This window comes from Sphaeroforma arctica, assembly GCF_001186125.1.
Source record: "Sphaeroforma arctica JP610 unplaced genomic scaffold supercont1.512, whole genome shotgun sequence".
NCBI classification, from domain to species: domain Eukaryota; class Ichthyosporea; order Ichthyophonida; genus Sphaeroforma; species Sphaeroforma arctica.
The window spans coordinates 55,178-65,376 of record NW_014040046.1 but is presented as its reverse complement, the minus strand read 5'-3'; the positions used below and the strand labels follow the sequence as shown (position 1 = coordinate 65,376).

At 44.4% G+C, this 10,199-nt stretch overlaps 2 protein-coding genes across 2 annotated transcripts; one reads left to right on the top strand and one right to left on the bottom strand.

Annotated features, from left to right (window-relative positions):
- Positions 1-764: 764 nt before the first annotated feature.
- Positions 765-3,499, top strand: SARC_06868 (hypothetical protein; the record flags this gene model as incomplete). Its single annotated transcript, XM_014299216.1, has 3 exons — positions 765-824; positions 1,433-1,513; positions 1,971-3,499. The coding sequence occupies 3 exons, from the start codon at positions 765-767 to the stop codon at positions 3,264-3,266; spliced, it is 1,437 nt and encodes a 478-aa protein (XP_014154691.1). The 3' UTR covers positions 3,267-3,499.
- A 367-nt stretch (positions 3,500-3,866) lies between these two features.
- Positions 3,867-6,087, bottom strand: SARC_06867 (hypothetical protein). Its single transcript, XM_014299215.1, has one exon. The coding sequence runs from the start codon at positions 6,052-6,054 to the stop codon at positions 3,961-3,963; it is 2,094 nt and encodes a 697-aa protein (XP_014154690.1). The 5' UTR covers positions 6,055-6,087; the 3' UTR covers positions 3,867-3,960.
- Positions 6,088-10,199: the final 4,112 nt, after the last annotated feature.

Sequence of the window (10,199 nt, the reverse complement as noted above, 5' to 3'; positions counted from 1 at the left end):
GGGTGCGGTTGGCCAGAGTGTCGATGAGTGCACCTGTCCTGATCTGTGTACGTTGGGTGCGGTTGGCCAGAGTGTCGATGAGTGCACCTGTTCTGTTCTGTGTACGTTGGATGCGATGCATATCCTGATCCAGCTGATTTGCAGTCCCTTATCGCACGCGTTAGGGCTACCAACAGGTGTAGTGCTGAGTTTGTTGACACACTCTAAGATGGTAGCGATCACGACCTCTTTGCGTTTTAGTCGCATACTGAGGACAGATGTGAGTGATCTACTTGGGCCATGGTGCCAACCTGTACAACACTTACTCTTGCGGCTCTAGTGGGTTGATGCCGTGTGTGTGTGTGTGGGTCTCAAACTAGTATATGACTTATTTAAGGTTTGCGCGTTTTGTTGTTCTTAGCTGCTCGTGTCTGGCAATATAAAGTCACAAACTCCGCGCGGACAGAGATAGCACTAACCACACCTATCTTATATGTACAAATTCTTCCCCCTCACCAGTGGTGTGCTTAATTAGGAATGCTTCATATGCGTCTCACAGGCCACATGTTGTTTGTTGAATTTGGTCAAATTACGCCCCTGATTATCACACTACGGGCAGGCCGGTACAATCCCTGGGCACAGTGCCGACTAATACTTATTTCTCCTGCTCACACTTGGCTCCTTTGTTGGCCCTCTGAGAGACATGTTTTCCCATATACAGTTCATGTGCGTTGGTACCTGTCATTCGTGTACTATCTCATCCGTCATAGCACTGTGAATAGGGTATGGAGCTGGAACAGAACGTTGCCGCGGCAATGCAGAGGCCCGAAACGGATACACGCACGGTATGTTTTTGTACTCAGAAGTCTGGTATGTGTACGTACCGAACTTGCATTGTATGGTGTGTATTTGAGAACCAACTGGATGGAGGGAGGGGGGCAGTTATCTGTAGCCTCAGTTGCACTGGCTTGGGGAATAAGAATTGACCTATCTCCCCCGCGAGCTAATACGTACGCACACAGGCGCGCACAAACATGCAGCAGCACAATCAGGCACAAGTATAGGTATGTGCCTTGAACGCAATGCGGATGCGTATAAGCCAACTGTTCACAAGACTTTATTCCTTTTCTTGCTGGTTGATCGCGTTTTTGCTCGCAAGTCTACGGATTCAATGCAAAACAATACCCAATCCTTGCCCTGCTCGTATGTTCAACCCACATTCATCATTTAGGTTATTATGCTAATACCATTCAATGCAATTCAATACCTAACCCTTGCCCTGCTCGTATGTTCAACCCACATTCATCATTTAGGTTAGTATGCTAATACCATTTAATGCAATTCAATACCTAATCCTTGCCCTGCTCGTATGCTTATCCCACATCTTTCATATAGTTTAGTATGCTAATAATATTCGCTTTGCCTTGATGATGCTCGCGTTGCTTGTTGACAGATAGCACTTTCAGCAGAGTGCTCAGAGTTGCCTAAACAATCGAAGTGGCATAGATTCACCACAGAAACCGCAGCAGATGAGGTGAGTCCAGCATATTACGGAACTGTTTTGAATACGGCCAGCCTTCTATCCACGGTGTGAAGATATGCTTAAGATAGAGTACCTGGTGTGCTGTTGCCGGGATTAGGTGCTGTTCTGGATATAAAAGCATAAGGTGTGCTATAAATAGAAATAGTAGTATATGGCGTGTGCGTATCCTCATACGTTTCCTGCGATGCACGTGACATTACCGTGTTGTGTGCCAATTCAGTTCTGCATGACACACAGTTCCCAATTGAATTTGGCATTCATTTCATCCAAATTGGCATTGCTACCAGCCAAATTCGGCATTAAAAATTCGGCATCAATTCCATTTAAATTTGGTATTAGCCCCATCCAAATTCGGCATTAAAATTTTGGCATTAAAATTTCGACATTAATTCCATCTAAATTTGGTATTAACCCCATCCAAATTTGGCGTTAATTTCCTCCACACAAGTTATCTGCCGGGTCGGAGGACGACACAACTGTAGAGCCTGATACTAAGTACGTCACACACGTACCGGACTCTGGACCTAACAAGCGACGCCGCAAAGGCTCAAGTGGTGCGAAGTTCGGGACTGCCAGCCGTAGCAACGCGCACACAGGTGTGACCAACAACAGAACAGCCAACCGCAAACAACCAGCCCAGGAGCAACGGGCGCATACACACAACACACACCACACGACAGGTGGCAACCCTGCCTCATATCATCCACCGCACACAGCGAGTGCTAACACGAGCATATGTGATCCGGAGGAGGACGATGGAGGTGACTACAACCGATCCAGACGACACCAGCAGTCTGTGTGTGCGGAGTACCTATACATGCATGACCCACAGCCCACGGAGGGTGGTAGCACCAACACGTATACTCCAGCAGAGGTTGACCATGGCGAGGCAAGCGGCATGGCTCACACACGGGGTAAAGGCCCTAGTGCAGCAGACGGACAACACATCGACCCAGAGTGTGGTACACACTCCAGCCAGTTGCTACTGGAGAGTGTGCAAAATAACGGGCTTGAGGCTACGGTGACAGAGAGGGCTATCCCGGGGTACCGGAACGCCGCAGTGGACAACTATAGAGGAACTCGTACACGTGGTCGAGGTGGCGTCGCGAGTGCAAGACAGCGACGCGCATGTGGCACTGTGGTGAGGGATGGGAAGAGTGTAGCGGATGACAGTGACGACTTCGATGACTTGTTGGGAGATGTGGATATACCTACCAACGGCACTTATAAAGCAGTGGGTAGGGTGCCCTCACTGTTCAGCTCAGCACGTACACCTCATGGCGGGGCGGGCACACGGTCTGACACTCACTCCATGTCACAGCCAACATACGCTAGAGAGCGACAGACGGCAAGTGAGTACCTCCAGCAGCATACAGGGAAATCGTTTGCGCGTGCACGCGATACACACTACTATGGTCAGGGAGTAGGCACGAATACAGACACAAACACAGGGCTAAAGCAAGCTAGGCGGGGAATGGAAACAGGATTGGGCAGTACACATACAGGATCACACTACACGCACACCGACGTACGTGGCACTAACACAGGTACACGTAGTACAGAATCAGGGACGATTAGTGCAAACACCACGCTGCTGGGTAAGAGTGGCTCGAAATGGGCCGAATTCTGCGATGATGGCGGGGAAGAGAGTGACGCCTGGGAGGAAGGGGACGGAGAGATGCACGAGAAAGGCTTTGTACTGACGGCTGACTATAGTGAGTCTCCTACACTCCGGAAAAGGTAGTGGACGGGGGTTGCTCATAGCAGCAGACGTGCGATATGCGCCCATTCCAAGCGAAGATCAGTGTACTATATAAACACACTCACTTTGTTGTGAAAGTCAACTCATTGACAACCAGCCTCATGGCAGGAAATACTATCTGGAGCGACAGCCGACTATAAAGGTCCATATACTCGCAAAACGGCTATTGAGGAAGAGCAACAAATTAAAGTTATCGGGTATTAGCACGGATTGTGGCTTATACTGACGGTTGGCAAAAGGTGTTGTTGCCTACACTCAAGAGCATTCTATGGATTAATATTTGTTTGCGACTTGTATTGTATGCAAATATCGAACGTGGAGAGCTGCGTTGGATCCGTCTTATTCGGCACACTAATTCAATTAATACCAAACGAATGCAGCCACAATAAATTATATGGGTACGTACAATCGTACACCGTGTGAAATGGATTGTTACTTGCCAATTGATGTAAATTAAGTTAGAAATGAATTACGGTTGCTTTGTGTGTTATAGACAACTTAAAAGGAGCTATTTTCGTAGGTATACGTGTAGTATGAACACATACAATATGATATTATATGCAGTGGAAGTGCACGTGTCATGTTATTTTATATAGTGCTTGCACACTACTGCAAAATATTTTTATAGAGAAAATTTAACCAATTATTATGTACTGAGTAATGTACTGAATATTGATTAGATTATAGACCCAGTAACATTGAAGACAGCGGGTTGATCTGGCGTCACTAGTTTGAAAGCGCTCACGTCCGTTCCATATAAGGTCACATTCACCTGCTCTGCAAAGGATAGTGGGGAATTGGTTGTGATTGTTACAACTGAATTGAAGTCCTCACAGCCGGATACTGAAACACTGACGGGTTCACCAGCGGCATTCATCTGAAGTGTTCCGTATTGCTTAGCATCGTCTCGGGTCATACGCTCCCTGTACATCACAGCTAAGTCGTCCATCTTGATGCTCACAAATGGCAAGCCGGTGATATAACGCAGAACATCCTCGGCCACTTCTTGGACAAACTGGCCAACCAAAGGAGCGAATCCGCCACGGTAGGGCTGTGCGTGAACATTACTTTGATGGAACATATACGGGTCCCAACGTTGCTGTAGAAGAGGAATAGTACTGGCCTTAGCCTCGCGGTTGATGACACCAGGTCCGTCCCACACTTTATCCGGGTCGCATGCGGGACCGTACGTGGTCCATGAACAGGCACCCTCTGTATCATAAAACTGCACAGCGCACTCTAGAGTTTTGCAATTGAATGGGATGTTGGGACTCCAGCGAGGGACGATAAGAATACCATCATAACCGTACTCTTCCACTGTGCTGAAAACTCCATGGTACATTAATTCATTGTTGAGTTCAGGACGACTGTTGTCACCAACAACATTCTCGATCCCGTACTCTACCAGCTTGGAGAAGAATAAAGTGTTCTTGAGATACGGAACCCGCCCAGTTGGCGGTGTTCCATTGTAGGAGGCGGGCCACAAACCGGAGATCTCAGGAGTAACTAGAGATTTAACAGAGTAGTGATACTGCATGAGTTCTGTGCGATTGTCGAGGAATTGATGAGGTGGGGTTGCATCTTCACCATAATACAGCTCAATATATTCATCGGAAGCAATGCCCTCTCCCCTAGCCACTTTCTGATTATAACCAAGCTCAGCATCGTAGTGCTCAGGCAGTGGATGGCACACCTTATGCTGACCATCACACTGCCAGTCTTCCAGCCAATCCATGTTCATGTGTGACCAGGTGTGGGACACCCAGTTGAATTCGTCAGCATACGTATATGTGGCCTCATTTAAGGAAGTATCATTATAGCCGGTCATACCCAGTCCAGCGCCATTGTATGCAGGTTCCAATTTGAATTCAGATCCAGTGGGAAGAACATTGTCATGGAAATTCTTTCTCCATTCTACATAAGTTTCAACATCGCTGCTATTAATTCTATAAATTTCGTCAGTATACCTGATTGCTGAGTTGATAAACCAGTCATCGACATGAATGTTAAGTGTCAGACGACGATAACCAAGGAACACACCTCTGGTTACCCACTCGAACCAACTGTGTCCTAGAGCTAAATTCATTTGAGTGAATTCGGTAGGCAAGGTATAAAATGGCTCGAAATCGGCAGTCAACGCAGCCTCGTTAGCACGAAAGCGGAAATGCATTTCCTGGGTACCTAGCGTTGTATTGGTAACAAAGGCGGCTGCTGATAAATCAGCTGTTTTGTTGGCATTGTCAAATACCAAATAAGGAGTGGCTATACTGGTATTAAGAACAGATACGGCCATAGGTGCAATCTCCGACACATTCCAACTAGATGTTGTGTTAAATACACCCGCCAGGTATCTGGCGCTGTCGGTATCTGCTACGGTGACATTTGAAATGGGTGTGGGGACACTGTCCACACCAAGGAGTTCTGCATCTTGAGCATCCTCTACGGATTGCAAAAACACAATACGTGCATGTGTTCGGGCGGCATACTCACGAACCCAAGTGTTATTTACACCACTATCCGCTACCACTATTGAATGCCAGTCGTCGCCATCCAATGGTGGCTGTGAGCCAAGAATTATATCGTATGGTGCTCCATATCCCTGAACAACATTCTCAGGTAGGATTACAGCATCGCTGGTAGAGCCGACAATCAAGGTTCGGAGCCGTATCGAGGAAACAACGTTGTTTGCAATGCTGGGTTCGAAGGTTTGGTTCGCGGGTAATGCGAGTGCATTAGCGACCGCTAGAATACATAGCGTTAGGTGTAACATTATATCGATTTTATTATTATGATACGATCGACGTTGGCTCTCATTTATATAATGTATTCCATCAACAGTAGTATTTAGTACCAGTTTCCTGGCTTGCTTTTATCGCAAGAATAAAAGTTATACGATGACGTAAACGGTATAATAGCTTAGTCTAAAATAGTAGGAGTAGGAGTATGTATAAAGACATGAGTACGCATTGCGCAACTAAAGCGTCCACGGCAGAATCTTGACTGAATAAAGTTTTGTGATGATTTTGAGATTTTCTTTGAAATATATTTGTTTATAATTAAAATTTTAACCGGTAGAGTTCGAGACTCTCGAAAATTGGAATCAGGATACCTTGTATCGGCTTGTGATTTGCATTGCTATTTATATATTTTGTTTTTTGGTTTTTGGGTTGCTTTCTATTATTTAAAAAACAACAACAACAAAAGAATCGGAAAGCCATAGTAGGCGGGGGGATAGGGTGCGGGGGACTTTTGACTCTATTTTACAATTCTGTCCTCTCCTATTTTAATTTGTACCCACAGACCACAGTGTTTCAGGCCAGAATGGGTGTCCTCACTCCTCAGTGTTCCTCACTGTCCTGTCATAACCAGTCCCAAAATCCGTTCGGGGGGAGGGCTTTAAGGCCTGATAGTCTGATTCTCACTGTCGACTCAGCCGGGCCCAAAGTCCCAAACCCGAAACCGGCAAACTCCCAGCGTCACTGTCTTTGTGACGTTATCACCAGACAGGCAGACTCCAGAGTCCAAACACCCAGTCAACACTATTCACATGTGTCCTGAGGACAGTCAGGACTCAGGCTTGGAGCCTGAAAACTTGAAACAAAAAGCCCTGAGCCCCTGACTCCTGAGCCTTGAGGACCGGCTGAGGGCGGCTTGAGGCGCTTGGTGACTAAATACTCTCTCTAGAGAGTCTAGACTCTACTAGAGTAGAGTATATATCCCGATTTCCCGAGCCCGCTCAGGACTCAGCCCAGTAATATATTATATATACTTTCTTTTGTTTGTTTTAAAACAAGAACAAATAACAAACGCAAACATAAAGGTGCCATGGGTTATTTTTAATTTTTAAAAACAAATTTAAGATATTTATGAGGTCTACAACTGCAACAGTTAAGAGTATGCATTTGTTTTCTATTTCTACTAGTTTGTTTGCTTTGTTTTTTTATGAAACAAAACAAAAAACAAGATAGTGATCTAGAAATAGTTTTTTTATTTGTCGGGGACTCGCGGGTACATATTTCTTAATCCGTGTCGGTGAAATTTTTGTTGTTGTTGATATTTTGTTCTTTATTACAAAGGAAGATATTGTCTATAAATGAAACATACATAGAAAGCCATAAGGCTGTAAAGTGTAAGCCATTAGCCAGAGCCCAGATCGGCCCGGAAGCCAATTTATCAATCTATTTTTTGTGAAAACAAATACTGTCTGTACTCTGTAGTCTCTATTTTTAAAAATCAGATACTGTAGGTTGAAATGCAAAATGTACACAGTCACATACGTATAGTCATATATACAAACAGTACTGTATTTTATTTTGGGGGTTGTTTAAAAAAAACAAAACAAATCAATGTCTCGTACATATTGAATTTTTTTATTTAGAGAGTGTCTGGACTCTGGTGCTGCGGAGTGCGGACTGCCGTCTGCCGGTCTTGGAACCGTTTTTAAATAGCGGTGAGTGTACTGACTCTGGTGAGACTGTGAGTCGGTGAGTCTGTGAGAGCCAAAGATTCTCTGATTTTGAGAACTAAAGGAGTAGTGAGCGAGTAAACAATAATTACATAGCCCACTATAAATCAGTGAATCTCCACTATATTTTTGATGTCCATAACATATGTAGCCTTCTAAAATAGACATCCATAACTCCATATATCGACCCGAGTGATGAGAGTACATGTTTTTAAAATATATATTTATGTACATTGTACAATATTTCAGGCCTAGCCTCCTGTTTTTTAGTAGTGTTCTGATTTCCTTTTTATTTTAAAACAAACAAACATAATATTTACATAGAGGCTAAGCAATAAGCATATTACTGGGTTGGGATACGACAACGACATACACACCTGAAAAAAAATGTCGTCGCGACATGTATGACATGCCGTCTCGATATGTGTATGTAGGCTAATATACAGTCACCTGCAAACCTGCCGACACCATGTCGCGACCGACATGTCCTACAATATGTCGCCGCGACATGTCAATTGTCGGCGTCGTTTGCCAACCCCAGGCATATTAGGATATTTGTCGATAAAATAATAATGTGTGGGACTGTCACTGTGAGAGTGTGACGAGTGTGGGAGCAACGGGCACTGGTGACTTGTGAGTCTGAACTGGTAAACGACATGTCATTTGCCAATGGCGACCTGATACTGTCGCGACGGTCGTTTGAATACATGTTTTTTTAGGCGACATATGGGCATGTGGGGTCGCGACATGTCTTATATGGCCGACGCGAGATTGAAGAAATTACTAAATTAGACCCTCTGAAGGATCAATATGATATCTGAAAATTGCCAATCATCACGGGACCTTTAGTAAACATGATTTTTGTTGTTGTTGTTGAAAATTTCCGCCTGTACGTATGTATGAAAAATTGAAAACATGTCGAGTATATGTTTTAGACGACACGTCGCGACGGTCGTTTACATGTTTTTTTTCAGACGACTTGTCGCGACCTCATACTGCCCAGTGGTGAATGGGCTCTGGACCCCTGGGGCAGGTCTGAGCCCTGGGTCTGGGGTATCTCCAAGTCAGTTATTTAATCTACTCTCTCTCTCATCTGCTGCTGGGCCCCTGGGGTAGAGAGTTGAGAGGGCGACACCGTGACAGCCGACGGCGACAGGGCCCTTGGGCCATGGCTGAGCGACGAGCGTTCATTGTAAATAGAATCATGCCCCTCTGGGATTGTCTCCAAGATAAATGATTTTCGTCCTGAGGGAGAATCCATTTATCATCCAGCGACAATTCCATAGGGCCATATTTAAAATTTATTTACAATACGCCTTGTTGTGATTGTTGCCTACATCATGGAATATAAACCGGATTACAATTATGGTATGTAAGGGTTCCTGGAAGTGGTTGGGAGTTGGGAGTTGAGACTCGCGTGAAAAACCAACTCCTGCAAGGCTGCACTTGATGTATTTAGACTTGCAGAGACTTCGAGAAGTATGGATATCATACCGATGAACACAGCAGTCCAATAGTTACAGCATCATCGTGTATGAGTGAGCTATAATCGCAAAACGGACGTACGACACACGGGTTGTTTTGACTTACGGAATGTTTCATATGAAGTAGAATTTGGCGTCATCCTGATTGGCTACATCGTATACAGGCAATGTATGAGCGTCATCCAGATTGGCTACATCGTATACAGGCAGTGTATGAGCGTTATGAATCACCGAATAGAAGTATCGTCGTATAGTGAATGATTTTTAAACGCGTGATCGGTATACTGATTATTTGGTGACTTAATATTTATTCGAGATATAGGTGGCAATGTATCCCAATCGTTGATATGATTGGAATCGGAATGATATGATCCTGACCTGAAACAGATCAGGATTTACTTTTCGAGCATAGCAAAATAACATCGACAATCATGGGTAGTAAATACTGCGCTACTGCGCACATGCTCAGCTTATTTATTTAATATCGCATTTTCTGCATACTTTGGTACTTATCCTGTTCGTTCACACGTTTATAAACGTGTTTATTTTCGTATCAAAATTTCTACTCTGTACAAATTGCTCTACATGTATTCTATCGGGAGTGTCATCATCAGTTGTTTAGTCCCTTGATTACACATTGGATTTTTTCTCGATATTGAGCGCTGACATTTGCTAACAGAGGCGATCATTGTTCAAAAAGGATCAGAGGAAATCTAAGCACCTTTAAAAGGAATCATACAAAACAGGGATAAACATATCTCATCATGACGCCGTGTCGCACTTGATAGAATATGGAGGATATTTCCCATTTATAGGTAGTGTGTCGATATTATGGGAAAATTATGCCGTGCGTATTGTAAGTAACAACACATGTATTATACAAATAATGATGCGTCCATTTGAAAGTTAAAGCCTTCCCTTTTTTAAAAATCACTCCCGGATAGGATTGTGATTATCTCTAGAGAA

Coding starts and splice junctions, on each gene's coding strand:
- SARC_06867 (XM_014299215.1), bottom strand. CDS start 6,054: ATGTTACACCTAACGCTATGTATTCTAGCGGTCGCTAATGCACTCGCA.